The 15,556-nt window shown below is 43.3% G+C and overlaps 1 protein-coding gene across 1 annotated transcript in view; it reads left to right on the forward strand.

Moving 5' to 3' along the window:
- LOC132818488 (pappalysin-2-like) overlaps positions 1–1,449 on the forward strand; it is a 487,615-nt gene extending 486,166 nt beyond the window's left edge. Inside the window, exon 22 of the mRNA XM_060829547.1 lies at positions 1,333–1,449. Within this exon, the coding sequence (XP_060685530.1) occupies positions 1,333–1,437 (105 nt within the window). The 3' untranslated portion in view covers positions 1,438–1,449. The remainder of the gene's footprint in view (positions 1–1,332) is intronic.
- Positions 1,450–15,556: the final 14,107 nt, after the last annotated feature.

Here is a 15,556-nt window from a genome sequence, read left to right on the forward strand (position 1 = left end):
TGGTCTCCTTCCTATCAGAAAGATGTTGTGAAATTTGAAAGGTTTTAGAAAAGATTTACAAGGATGTTGCCAAGTGTGGTGGATTTGAGTTGTAGGGAGAGGCTGAACAGGCTGGGGCATTTTTTTCCCTGGTGCGTCGGAGGCTGAGGGGTGACCTTATAGAGGTTTACAAAATTATGAGGGGCATGGACAGGGTAAATAGACAGTCTTTTCACAGGGGTGGGGGAGTCCAGAACCAGAGGGCATAGGTTTAGGGTGAGAGGGGAAAGATATAAAAGAGACCGAAAGGGCAATTTTTTCACACAGAGGGTGGTACGTGTATGGAATGAGCTGCCAGAGGAAGTGGTGGAGTCTGGCACAATTGCAACATTTAAAAGGCATTTGGATGGGTATATGAATATGAAGGGTTTGGAGGGATATGAGCCGGGTGCTGGCAGGTGGGACTAGATTGTTTTGGGATATCTGGTTGGCATGGACCGAAGGGTCTGTTTCCGTGCTGTACACCTCTGTGACGCTATAACTGTATGTACTCAACATTATGCCTAATGAATTGGTCTCAAAATTTTTGGGTGTAAAATGGGTACTGTTTAGATAAACAATTAACTTCAACAAGCTCAATGTTTTCCAGGAACGTGGTTAGCACTGCTGCTGGGAATCCAGGTTCGATTCCAGCCTAGGGTGAATATCTGTGTGGATTTGCTGTAGTTTTCTCCTACAATTCAGAGATGTGCAGGTTAGGTGGATTAACTGTGTAAACACGACAGGGTGAGATGCTCTTCATTCGGCCCACCAAGTGCGTGCCAACCTTCTGGCTTCTTTCTGCACTGTTGGGATATTCTAAGAATTCATAAAGTGACAGGGTCAAGCTACTGGGTGGCTCCGAGGCCTTGACCTGAGCGTCGAATAGAGTTGTGTGAGAAAAAAATCTGACTACTTCAACCAACAGTAGGTTGACTATTTCTTTAATGTGTAATAATGGTATCATCATTTGTGAGTATTGGTGACTGCCAATCAAGCTATCTGGTTCAGAAAATAAAGGTTAAAAATGTACAGTCTCATTCCTTCAGTTAGTGAATTGTTGTTCAAGATTGTTTTTTTTTAAAAAAGTTCATTTCCATTTTCCTTCCTGTCTGTGATTTTCCCCTTATCAGTCATGCTTCTTTCTCTGTTTCGAATCTCTCCGGTCGGTTTGCAGAAAAAAAAATAAACTCTTGACAGGCTTTCCTGTCATGTGGATCTGTCAGCTTTCAGCTGCTCAGTAATCTTCTGTCTTTAAACCCGGCGGTGTTGAGTTCATGCTCTTTCTTTCCTCCCCCTCCCCCCCAAACACAGGTCATCCCTTTTGCTGCTGACTGTGACGAACAAGATGAATGTACCTGCCGGGACCCCAATGCTGAGGAGAACCTTCACAAAGAACGGGAGCTCAGATTTCATTAACACGGTAGAGAGTCAGACAGACACCGTGTAATCCAGCCAGCAGCATTCTGGCCTTAGACCAACAGTAATGCCACAAAACACACATTATTTTGTTATATTCAAGCGGAACGAGAGGCAATGATTTCTTGTTTGTTGTCCGTGAAGATCAGTATCAGGGATACGGTATGGGGTCTTAACAATAGGCACGAATGACATTGATACAGCAGTTTCACTTAAGAGACCTAGAGGATAGGCAGTGAAGGGATCAGACTGTGTAGTACACTGTAGATGATTCATGCTGCTCCAGTAACACACTTATATTTTATGCTACTAGTCATTGTTTTGTTATCTCTTCTCCCTCAGCCACTACAACCAATTCTGTCCCAGGACCTCAAAACTGTGGGAATCTATGACTTCATCCATTACCTCAAACCCTCCTCCTGAATTCTCAATCTCTTGGTCATCCCTGCCCTGAGAATTCATTCAGACTGCCTGACAATGCCACAAGCTGTGAAAAGTCTTCCTGTTCACCCACATCGTTACCATTCCCATTGAAAGAATACCTGTCCAGCCATGTCAAAGCATCTCCGCCTGCGTCCAGTCCAGTCTTGTTATCGTCTATTTTAAGAGAAAAATTCAGAGGGCTATTTGGTTATGAATAATATTCTGACAAAGTGGATGGATTCTGTCACATTCAGGTTTTGAATACATCCCAATAAAGGGATTCAACACCCTGTCAACATTCTGTATGAACATAGTCCAGTTCAGTAGCAACGCATTGCTTAAAAAGGTTCAGTTCATGTGACCACTTTATACCCCTGTTCTTACTCTTCCCGCTTTAAGGTTACAAAAGCAAAACGTGTTCAATTTTTTTCATTGGGAGTGGGTAAAGGTAGAGGAAATAGCATGATACAACCACAAAAGACTATCCTAAACTGATTCACTGAAACAGATATCCTATGAGTCCCTCTCTACTGCTTTTTCTCCACAGCCATGTGTATTGTTCCCCCTTTCAGTATAAATTCAAATGTTTATTGAGAATTATTGAATCTGCTCCCACCACCTTGTCAGGCCACACATAACCATAGATCACCATATCTCAACCACTCAAATCAGCCTTGTTGCCACTGAAAATTGTTCTTTTTTAAACTCTATCATAGCCATACATGGACTTTGAATACCTCGCTCGAATTCTCCTAAACTCCGAGCTATGGAGAACAATTTCAGCTTTACTGATTGAAGCCCCTCATCCCTGGTGTCTGTGCAGTGAATTGTTTCTTCATGCTTTCTGAAGCTTTAACATTTTTCCTAAATTCTACAGCAGTCTGCCTGAGGCTTGATCAGTGCTTTTACAGACTTAGCGAAGCTTCCTTGCTTTTTTTTTACTCAATTGCTCAGCTAGTAGAGCCAAGAACTGCTTGTTTCTCTAATAAACCTTTCCTGGCACCTTCAAGGATGGTGTATACATATCTCTATACCCATTACCTTTAACCTCGACTGTTTTGTTCAAATTGCCTCTTTTGGTTGTTCCCAACAGAATGTAATAAAGAAATATTTAAATGCCAAAAGGTAATCAGAGGGGAAAAAAAACAAGGACCTTAATGGGTTACACAATGTCTTTTCATCTACAGCACCTGATTCCAAATCAACTTGCAAGTATTTGAAGGACGCAAATGAAGCCATTTTGAGTTTCATCTGTGGCATAGTTGGTAGTATTCTAACCTGTCAGCAAGGCGGGAATTCAGTTCCCACTCCATGATCTGAAGACAAAAATTAAGGTTAAACTCCAATGTGGCACTGTCTAAAATGTTGTCTTTCCTCTAACTGCACTCCCAGGTAGAGAGAAAAGAAAGATCCAAGGAAACCACCTTGAAGACCAGCAGGACAGTTATCTGGGTGTCCAGACCAATATGTATTGCTCAATGAAACTCTCAAAAAGAGATAGTTTCATGCTGCTATTTATAGGAGCTTCCTGTGCAGAAATTGATTAAAGCACTTTGGGCCATCCCATGATTGTGTGAAAAGGGCTTTATAAATGTGGGTCTTTGCTTTCTTTTGTTTATATTTTTTTCTTTGGTCTGTTTTGACCTAATCACGTTCCATTCAGCCATAACGAGAGCTAAGTTTAGGAAGCAGAGCTATCACAGAGTGAAGGAAACGTTACCCTCCATCTGACCATCCCAAACCAGCAGCTAGCAAAGCTGGAATCTAAATCTCGACCTGGGTATTGACAATTGTTGTGGTCATGCAGCTGAATGCCGGAACTCAGCAACCAAACATTGAATAAGACAATACAATGGTTATCAAAGACATTTGATCAAACAGCACAGAATGATAAATCACAAACAAAGGCCATTCAGCCTCTCTTGTCCTTGCTGGCTCTCTGATTAAGCTATCCAATTAATCCCACTCTTCCTCCCCCTCCCACCGGATCTGTTAAAAGCTTTCCTTTTTGGAAAAGAAACACAAGTGTTACATTTGACTGCTTTTCTCTGCATCATCTTTCTTATTCCCTTAATACTCAATGTCATGAGGACATTTCATTGACTGTAATATTCTTGCTTCCTCTCCTCCACCAACCCCCAACAAGCTCAATGACTGGAAACTGTGTCTGAGGGAATTGGAAAATATTGCTCAGTTGCGACCGTGTATCGTCCTCATATGCTGTGCCTAGTGAAAATAAAAGCTATACTTTTCAGCAAATACACTGACTACTGGTTGCTCAATAGCTAGAGACTGGACTTACCCCGGGCCCAAACTGCCTGCCATTCCAGTCCTGACGCTCACCCCCACCAAACCCCAAGGCCAACTTTCTCCTAACTGGCTCCATCCCAGCAGATCCCAACTCACTCCCCCCATTCCAAACTTGTTACCCTATCCCTTCCTCACAGTCATATATTCCTCTGTCCTAATCACCAGCATTTGGCTTATATCTCTCTAAACCCTTCCTCTTCATATACCCATCCAGATGCCTTTTAAATATTGTAATTGTACCAGCCTCCACCAGTTCCTTTGGCAGCTCATTCCATATACCCACCACTGTCTGCATAAAAAGTTACCCTAAGGTCCTTTTTAAATCTTTTCCCTCTCACCTTAAACCGATGCCCTCTGGTTTTAGACTCCCGCACCCTAGGAAAAAAGACCATGTCTATTCACCCTATCCATTCCACTCATGATTTTGTAAACCTCTATAAGGTTACCACTTAGCCTCCGACACTCCAGAGAAAGTAGCCCCAACCTATTCAGCCTCTCCCCACAGCTCAAGCCTCCAGTCCCAGCAACATCCTTGTAAATCTTTTCTGAACCTTCTGAAGTTTGAAAACATCCTTTCTTCTTGAAAGTTGATTAGAATTGTGCACAGTATTCCAAAAATGGCTTCACCAATGCCCTGTACAGCCACAATATGACCTCCCAACTCCTATAGTCAATACACTGACCAATGAAAGCAAACATGCCAAAAGACCTCTTCACCACCCTGGCGATCTGCGACTCAACTTTTAAAGAACTATGGCACCCCACCTTTCCTTTGTTTGGTAACACTCCCCAGGACCTTAACATTAAATGTATAAGTTCTGCCCTGGTTTGCCTTTCCAAAATGCAGCATCTCTCATTTATCTAAATTAAACTCCTCAGCCCATATGATAAAGGTCCGGTTGTACTTAGATATCTTCTTCACTGTCCATTACACCACTTACTTTGGTGTCATCTGCAACCTTACTAACCACATATTCATATCCAAAACATTGATGTAAGTGACGAAAAGCAGTGGACCCAGCACTAGTTGATTGCTGCAGAACATTGCTGGTCACAGGCCTCCAGTCCAAATAGGAACCTTCCACCACCATCCTCTGTCTCCTACCTTCAAGCCAATGGGTCCCTCTGCAAGGATAGAGAAAGGGATAGAAATTGCAACACCAATCCACTCTGCAGCTGGCTTGTGTAGATTCCTGTCAAGATTAGAGTAGTGCTGGAAAAGCACAACAGGTCAGGCAGCATCCGAGGAGCAGGAAAATCGGTGAAATCCCTTCATCAGGAAGGTTTCTTCTGTGCTTTTCCAGCACTTCACTCTAATCTGCAGCTTCCGCAGTACCCACTTTTGCCCTGTGTAGATTCCTGGCTTGCACTGAACTGCTTCTTCTGGGCAGACTCTGGGACCAAGTCTGTAGAGCTATTCCAGAGATCAAGGTCAGGAAACACTTTCCAAATCTGATCTGAAAATCTTGGTCATTTAATTTCAAGGCTCCTGAGCACCTCACATTTCATAAAGTGTTGCCCTCTCGGTTACTCTATTATTCCCTTTAGACAGTAACTTCACAATAAATTCTAATTTAGAGCCATAAAGTGTTTTTTTAAAAATTTGATCAGAATGAGAAAGATATGACATATTGTGAATCTTACCCACAAACTCAGGACCTATTACCCTGATGCAAGACTAGCATTGCAGAAATTAACAATGGCCTTTTCTCCAATAGGCAGCCAATATGCGTACCACAGCATCTCATCTATCAAAAGTATATGTTATTTAACTAACAATAGTTAAAGTACTGTCTTACAACATAGCTGACAGCCTGTCACACACCCATCAGTGACTGACAACAATATCCTGTTATCAAAACTAGATCCTGCATCTACATAAATACATTACACTTACCTCTGCAGTCACAAGAAACATTCACACTGTGTGCTGCCTAGGTATGTAGCCTGGGTCAGAGGGCAGCCAGCAAGACTAAGATAACAGAATATATTCCAATGGTTTTATTAGCTTGCTTCGTAAATCAACAGGCTCCATAGAGGCTGACAGAACCCAGGATGCATTCACCATATGAACTGTAAATTGTTTTAATATTTATACAGGTCTTTCTAAACAAATTCTGTCCAGTTAGGAAGATGAGTTTTGATTAACTCAACCCACTTTCTCTGCCAATTGAGCCCAGTTATCCTCTTAACCCCCAAGTCTTTCGATGGTAAATTATTTTCCTCTTGTTGCTTTCTGCTTCAAACCTGGAACACTGAACAATTTGCATCTACTGGCTGAAATCACCTCCAGTTGCAGAGTCACATAGTAATCAGCTCCCAGGACTGGTTGACAAGTCTCATCCCTAGATCTGGTCAAATCAATAGGAATATACACACACACACACACACACACACAAAATCTCTCTCTCACACAAATTCTCTCATACACACAAACACACAATCTGCCCTTACTCCTGAAACCTTGACCCCATTGCCTGGCATGTGTTCCCATAAAAGGCAATGTCTTCTTTCATGTTTCAATATTTTCCCCTAAAGCTGGCAGTGTATGCTGCAAGACACACCAATATTCAATGTGGGAAGAAAGAAATGTACAGATCAGTTACACAAAAGCAGAAATAGCTGGAAAAACTCAGCAGGTCTGGCAGCATCTGGGGAGTGAAAGTAGAGTTAATGTTCCTGAGGAAGGAACCTGAAAAATCAACTCTGCATTCTCTCCACAGATACTGTCAAACCTGCTGAGTTTTTCCAGCTATGTCTGCTTTTGTTACTGATTCTCAACATCCACAGTTCTTTTGTTGGTTTTTTCAATCGTGCAGATTATCGAGCTGGACAGAGAAGGATGTGAATTCTGTTGTAATGAGGATAGATGTATTACAGGGTGCCAGCTACTTCAGAATGGTCCAGGGTGCAGTGACTTAGTCTATTAATGTCAAAGTTTTTTTAAAATTCATTCATGAGATAAGAGCATCACCAACTGGGCCAGCATTTATTGCCCGTCCCTAATTGCCCAGAGGGCAGTTGAGTCAACCACATTGCTATGGGTATGGAGTGACGTGTAGTCCAGACCGGGTAAGGATAGCCGTTTCCTTCCCTAAAGGACGTTAGTGAATCCGATGGTCTTTCCAACAATCAACAATAGATTTATGGTCATCATTAGATTCTTAATTCCAGATAAATATTGAATTCAAATTCTACCATCTATCGTGGTGGGATTGGAACCCAGGTCCCCAGAACATTCCCTGGGTCTCTGGATTAACAAGGAGATAGAGAGGTTTGCAAATGCTGGAGATCAGAGTTGAGAGTGTGTTGCTGGAAAAGCACAGCAAGTCAGGCAGCATCCGAGGAGCAGGAAAGTCGACATTTCGGGCCGGAGCCTTTCATAATTCCTGATGAAGGGCTCCGGCCCGAAACGTAAATTTTCCTGCTCCTTGGATGCTGCCTGACCTGCTGTGCTTTTCCAGCAACACACTCTAATCTCTGGATTAACAGTCCTTCGATAATACCACTAGGACACTGCCTCCCCTAAATGTTACAGAAATGAAGATCTGTGCTGTTTAAGGGTGTAGACATTTGAGAGCTTACCCAACCTACGCTCACCTTCAGACCTAAGTGGAATCCTGGTTTGAATACAGGTGGACTTAGTGTATGAGCTGCAGCAGCTCAAAAAGACAACTCGCCACCACCTTCATAACTAGGGATGGGAATAAGTGCTGTCCTTGCCATCATCAGTCAAACTCATGAAGTAATATTTACTTCTTTCAAAACAAAAAGGCCCAATAAACAAATTTTGGTGTTGAAGATTAGAAACACATTAAGTGCCACAGATCAACAAGTTGTCTGTAGCCAAAAGAAGCCTTGTATCATCATCATCATCATCTGACCAAAAAACAGGTACAAGTTCTTCACACATGAGTAAACCTAAATGTTAGGTAAATTTGGCTTTGATAATCTTGCTTTGGTTGCAGGGATTAATGTTTAAGTACAGTGTTGACAAGGTGGAAATTTACTCTACAGGCTTAATGAGGTTTGGGGGGGTTGTGGTGAGGATGGTATAGGTCTTCCCAGGATGTATAAAACTGGGCTCTGTGGCAGTGACACCATGCCCCCAACCATCCATCTCCACTGTTATTTACCAACAGTTAGACATGTCCAAGCTCAACAGAGTGAGGAGGAAGGGTGTGAGGAAGTGAGCTTCTTCCTGTTTGGCATAGCCAAGAGTGGCAGTGATGGAGTTGGCAGTCTCACCATGTGTCAGTTAACAGATGGGTGGCTGCAAAATTAGCGCAGGGTATCCTGCCTTTTCAATGCTGAGGTGGGGGTTGGAAGGACCACCACCTCCATGTAAAATCCCAACCATCGCCTACCTCTATTCTCAGCAGGGTGGGCAGAGTCCTAAGAGCTGCAGCCCAAGGTACTCCCTGTTGGGTATGCAGCTCCAATATCAACCCCATCTCCTCGACCACCTCGTCTGAAGTCAAAATTAAAGTATTAAATCAGTGTTTCCTAAATACATTTAGCATAGAGTTCATAGGCTCTCCAGCCCAACTTCTCCATTCCGACCACCTTTCTCAAATTAAACGAGTCCTATTTGCCTGCATTTGGTCCATAGCTTCTCTCAACCTTTCCTATTCATGTACCTATGACTGTCTTTTAAATGCAACTACCACTTCCTCTATGAGAATATAGGTGGAGAAAAATCCTGGCAGATCTTTCCTAAATAGTACTGACCCTTCACCCTAAGGACTGCAACAGTTCATGAAGGCGACTGACCTGCCCCATCCCCCCAGGGCAATTAAGAATGGGCAACAATTGCTGTCCCAGCTAGTGAAGCCCCCCTCCCATGAACAAATATAAAAACAGCACAGAACATCAAGGGGGATGTCTTACAATGTTTAGAACACAGTATTCAACAAATCTTTGAGATCATGGTGGCAAATTAAAAAGGAAATCCCAGAATAAACAAATTCCTGATGCCAGATTGCTCTATTATTGCTCCCAAGATTGTGGGTGAGAATAGGGAGGAAGCTTGGAAGGGTATGAGTTGTCTTCACAGAAGGTTTATTGCTGGTGCCTGGGGCTAACCGGGATTTATGGCTACTTAATGTGAAATCTCTCATTAAAACAAAGGTTAAAGAATAAGACCATAAGACATAGGAGTGGAAGTAAGGCCATTTGGCCCATCGAGTCCACTCCGCCATTCAATCATGGCTGATGGGCATTTCAACTCCACTTACCCGCATTCTCCCCATAGCCCTTAATTCCTCGAGACATCAAGAATCTATCAATCTCTGCCTTGAAGACATTTAGCGTCCCGGCCTTCACTGCACTCTGCGGCAATGAATTCCACAGGCCCACCACTCTCTCTCCGCATTTCTGTTCTGAATTGACCCCCTCTAATTTTAAGGCTGTGTCCACAGGTCCTAGTCTCCTCGCCTAATGGAAAAACTTTCCTAGCGTCCATCCTTTCCAAGCCATGTATTATCTTGTAAGCTTCTATTAAGTCTCCCCTTAATCTTCTAAACTCCAATGAATGTAATCCTAGGATCCTCAGCCGTTCCTCATATGTTAGACCAACCATTCCAGGGATCATCCGTGTGAATCTCCGCTGGACACGTTCCAGTGCCAGAATGTCCTTCCTGAGGTGTGGGGACCAAAACTGGACACAGTACTCCAAATGGGGCCTAACCAGAGCTAACCAGAATACAACACAGGCAACTACAGACCCATTATCCAAGTTGCAATGAGCATTAGGGAGTGAGCATGAGAATTTCCTCAGTGTTAACAATGACAATCAGTTGGCTTCAACTTCAAAGTGAAAACTCCAGTTTGAGAAACCTCCCAGAATTCTTTGAGGATCTTCCAGATTATGATTGCTTAGTCTTAATACGTGAGGGTGATGCCATCATTTACTGGAGGGCAACTAGGGTCACACCATAATCAGCTGTCTCTGACTCCTTTGGGTTTAATCTGGTAGCATTACAGTTCCGGTGTAATCTCACAGACACCTGGAGTTTAAACTAATGCTGAGGGTGGAGGCTTCTCCTGGTGCTGCACAGGAATTCTAACCCACTTTTCATCAGTTTTTGTCGTGGCTGTTTAAGAAAAAAGACCAAAGGCCACAGCATTGCTGCTTCACCCACCGCCTTCTCGCTGTTATGTGCTCTCCCCCCACCCCCAACTCAAAAATGTGGAACATTTTCACCAGGGTGACAACCAACTCAATCCCAGCATGCAGCGTTCTGTTGCCAAAAGGGGCATGCAGATGAAAGGAGGTTTGAGTGAGCACAGGCCGTCTGATTCCACTTGGCTCGGGCCAAGATGCAACATAACACTGGTCACAATATTGGTGGCATTTTCTGTGGCATGGACTATATTCACAGGAGTTTGCCCCAGTGGGCTAGATAATCCATTCAGCCTTAATACAAGTATGAGCAGTCACTTGCACACATGACTGGCACACATTCAGCCAAAGCCTTGATTATTTAACACTCCGTCTTCAATTCCTTGCATGGGCCTATCTCTCTAACTGTGAGATCTCCTCCATCCCTACAAAGCCAGAAGGCCAGAATGAGAAAGCCATAGCGATCTTGAAGGTTCACCTGAGATAGAGGAGGAGTGAGACTGTAGAGGGATTTGGAATAAGGGTGAGGGATTTCTAAATAGAAGCACCTGTGGATGGGTATTTGTGAATGTCACTGGTTTCTTTGAAGTGAGTCAAGGTGCCAGGAGCAAATTTTTAGGTGAACTTACATAAGGTGGAAGTTTATACAGAGTCAGACATGGGATACCAACCAGAAGACAACCAGACACCCATGTCTCAAGGTAATGAAAGCATGCACTAAAGATTCAGCATGATATGAGCAAAGGGAAGCAATGTATAAGAGCGGGCAGTCTTGGAGATGCTCTGGAAACGTAGTGAGTCCATCTTGAGCTCAAGGTTGTTCAGTTTAATGCTCATTTTTTTTGGGGGGGGGAAGGGGGTGAAGAACAATTGGTTAGCAGTTTGTGGTGTGAAGCATGAAAACAGGCTTCAATCTACCTAGTATTTAGAAGAAGGAATTTCAGCTCAGCCAATACTAAATGTTAGATAAATGGTGCTTCAGAGCCAAGTGTGGCACTGTACACTTTCAATCTGAAGTTATTTTTCAGGATTGATTTGCTCCTCCTTTTAGCCAGCTAGTGACAACGGCCAGTGAGTACGTGGTGAGACAGGATGAATCCTGGCTGTGATACTGTCCCGTGGCCTATAACTCAAACCCTTGACAACACCACCTTCTAGATTAGTACTTGGTGCAAGATACTGGAGGGTGGCTTGTCACCAAAATATGCAAACCTCAGCAGCATCTTGAGGTGACTGAACACATTGCAATTATCAACGACTGCACAGTTGGACTTTACCATTGCTTTGTTTTTATTCTTCCATGTGGCATGGGCATCAATCGTTGGCTGTTCCTAATTGCTCTTGAATGGTATGGACTGCTAGAGCCATTTCACCTGTCAGCTCCCCTACTGTAGATCTGGAGTCATACTTAGTCCAGATCAGATGTCCTCCCCTGAAAACGAGAGTGAAACAGATGGGCTTTGTTTGATGAGATTTCCACAATCATCATACTGGAACCAGCTTTTAGCACTTGATTTTATCTTTAGTTATTTGGGGTGAATTAATCTTACGCTGGACCGCTATCCCTGGAGCATTCGCCCAACTCTCTGTATTACCAATGACATTTCCACTACACAATCATCCCCACCCCATCTTTGCAGTTTAAATGTTTGCATAGGAATATGATGAAATCCGTTGATTTCACAAAACATTTCCGTCCAGGCTGTGAGGGGTGGAAGAGAATGGGAGGAAATGATAATCTCATCAGTGACTAGAGAAATAGGCATAGCTAAGAACCATATACTGTCTCTGGAACAATGTGTTAGTGGGTTATAGAGAATGTGTATAGTACCATGTGGCTTGCCATAGCTTCTTTGTTCAGAAAGGAAGCTGTAAACAGTGTGTGTTAGTGAGAGGCTGCTATCTAAATTAAGAGCTTTCTTGAATGAGCCCTTATTTAAAACTTGTTGAATGGTGGGGAATTTGAGCTCTCGGCTTAAAAGTACAGAACCTGACTGTGAACTATGTCAGCGTGACTGTGATAATCTTCAGTATTATCTGCCACTTAAAAGAGTATTGTTTTAAATGTTGTTCAATGGTTGCTGCTCATTTACAGACGATTTCTGTTTCTAAGTCATTTACCTGTCTTGACTATCGTAATATGCATAAGACTGTGTTCAGTGTCAGCCACTCGATCATTCAAGGGATATAACGTTGACATATCACTCCATGCTAACAATACAAGTAAAGCTGCTTTTGTGGATCTTGTGATCACACGGCACGCAGAGAGACTAACGCATCTCCAAAACCACGCTGGTCAGTGCTTGTGATTCTTTCACAAATCCCCAACCAACCACACCCTGTCGGAAATATCCATTGCCACAAGGGATTGTAGATGGGGGTCAACCTTGAGCAATTCCTTGTCTCTCTCTCTCTTGCTACGTCCTGAGCATTTTGGCCATTCCCCTGTCAGTCTGACCACAGAGGAGGAACCAGGTGAGATCACACAAAACTCCTCATAAACAAGAAGAAGCCGAGGCAATCCCATCTCTCCAATTTAAGTCCTGAGTCTACACACTCGAGAATGTCACTGGATGAGAGGTCAGCTCCTTGGAGCGGCAATATGAAATTCTCAGATGCTGTCTCCTCTTGCTGGCGAGTCTGGGACCGGGGCCTGGGGGGGTCAGGAGGGTCAGGAGAAGGCGAGGAGAAGTGCTTTCATTGCAAACCTTCGAGATTCCCTCCTCCAAAAGGTGGTAGGTGCTCAGTTCAGACTGATGGCGATGGATGTTTAGACTCTAAGGGAATCAGGAGATGTGGGGAGCTGTGTGGGAAAGTGAGCTGAGGTTGAAAATCAGCCCCTTTTTTTCATTAAAATGGCGTGAGGGTCTGTGGTAGGCTGCTCCTGTTCCTGTTTCTCAGGCAAAAGTGAGGACTGCAGATGCTGGAGATCAGAGTCAAGATCAGAGTGGTGCTGGAAAAGCACAGCAGGTCAGGCAGCATCCGAGGAGCAGGAGAATCGACGTTTTGAGCAAAAGCCCTTCCTGATGACGATGTGACAACCAGGGTCCAGTGTTTAAAACTGAGAGTTATTCATCATTGAGTTGCCTCAGCTAACCTGCCTCCACATCCCTGATGAAGAGCTTATCCCCGAAACGTCGATTCTCCTATCCTCCCGTGCTGCCTCACCTGCTGTGCTTTCCCAGCACTACACTCTGGACTCTAATCTCCAGCATCTGCAGCCCTCACTCTCTCCTGCCTTCATATGTTGCTGAGCATATCACTCACACACGCAGTACAGGCACATTAAACTCACTTATACCTTGTTGGCTGTGATGCTTCTGTCAGTAACAAAACACTTCAACTGTTCCAGCAGACATGCAAAACTTGGATGTGCATACACTTTCTAACACTGTTCAGTCCACACACTTGGTATTCTCTCTGATAAACTGGAACTTACTCACTGCTGAAATATTTCTTTAATGATCGGAAGGCCAAGCCACACTGAACATGGGTTTCCTACATTTTAAACTTATTTTGTTTCTACGCTTGAGAAACTGTCTTACAATTTTATTGTGTGTATAGAACTAATTCAAAAATAAAAGTTGTTATCCTCGTCGCTCGATGTTTTTTTTTCCCTGTGATGTAGTCAGAATTTATCAATGTGCACCCCGTCTTTGATATATTTACACACAGCAGTCCTCCAAATTTAAGTCTCCCTTAAATTTGGCCATTATCTGGGAGTCAGTTTCACCTAGTTGCTTAAAGAGACAGAGTGGGAATGAAGCATTGTTAATTCAGAGTGGCAGACTGTAGGGAATCTAATCTAATCCAAAAAGGCAATTTCTGAATTAGTGGATGACACCAAAGTTGGGAAGAATAGTCAACAAAGCTTGGAGGAAGATTGAAGCAGTGGTCAATAATAAACATATTGGTAAGGCCTTTTCGAGAGTACTGTGTACAATTCTGGTTGTCCCATTATAGGAAGGATGTTATTAAACTAGAGGATTATTCAGCAAGGATTTATCAGGAAGATGCCAGGAATGGAGGGTTTGAGATAAAGAAAAAGACTGGATAGGCTGTGACTTTTTTCACTGGAACATAGGAGGTTAGGGGGTGACCTTACAGAGGTTTATAAAATCATAAGGGGCATAGATAAGGTGAATAGGGTGGGGGAGTCCAAAACTAGGGGGAGTATTTCTAAAGTGAGACAAGAAAGATTTAAAAAGGACGTGAGGGATAACTTTACGCAGAGAGCAATTTATGTGAGAAATGAACTTCCTGAGGAAGTGGCAGATGCAGATACTGTTACATTTCAAAGATATTTAGATAATGACATGAATGGGAAAGGTTTGGAGGGATAAGGGCCAAACACAGGCAAGTGGGACTAGTTTGGGAACAGGGTCAACATGGATTGGTTGTACCAAAGGGTCTATTTCCGTGCTGTAAGACTACGACTGTATGTCCAATTGGCAAATCATTGGCAACTTAAGTTCAACACAGATAAGTGTGAAGTGCTATGCATTAGTAGGAAGGATAGTGAGGTCACTTATGGATAAGTCTAGCTAAAGCAGAGGAACGTAGGGATCTCAGTGTTCAAATCAGTATTGATCAGTAAAAGTTGCATCATTGAGGTTCTGTCTTTATTCTCATGTTGCAAAACCTCAACAACATCCAATGGCAAGTAATACATCTCACAAGTGCCAGGCAATGACGATCTCCAACAAGAGATGATTTGGAGATGCCGGTGTTGGACTGGGGTGTACAAAGTTAAAAATCACACAACACCAGGTTATAGTCCACAGATTTAATTGGAAGCACATTAACTTTCGGAGCGACGCTCCTTCATCAGGTGATTGTCACCTGATTCTAGGACACTTGATTGACATCCCATCCTCCACCTTTAATGTTTGTTGACCTCTCTCACTGATAAACATTGGCAGCAGTATGTACTGTTTGCAAGATGCACTGCAATAGTTCACCCAGACTTTGACAACACCTTCCAAATAACCTCACCTTGACCACAGGAGCACCTGCACCATCTGCACATTCCCATCCAAGGCACCCACCATCCTGACGTGGGACTACAATTACGGTTCCCTCACTGTTGCTGGTATTCCTGGAACACCGTCCCATGGTACCTACATACATGGACCTCACCTGTTTATGGAGCCAACTTCTGTATGGGAATCAAGGAACCTCAATAAATGTTGATGTCACCAACGATGTCTGCATTCCATGAATAAATAAAAATAGGCTTTATGGCTTGTCGGATAGGATTGA

The sequence above is a fragment of the Hemiscyllium ocellatum genome, chromosome 9, assembly GCF_020745735.1.
Source record: "Hemiscyllium ocellatum isolate sHemOce1 chromosome 9, sHemOce1.pat.X.cur, whole genome shotgun sequence".
In the NCBI taxonomy this organism is placed as follows: Eukaryota; Metazoa; Chordata; class Chondrichthyes; order Orectolobiformes; family Hemiscylliidae; genus Hemiscyllium; species Hemiscyllium ocellatum.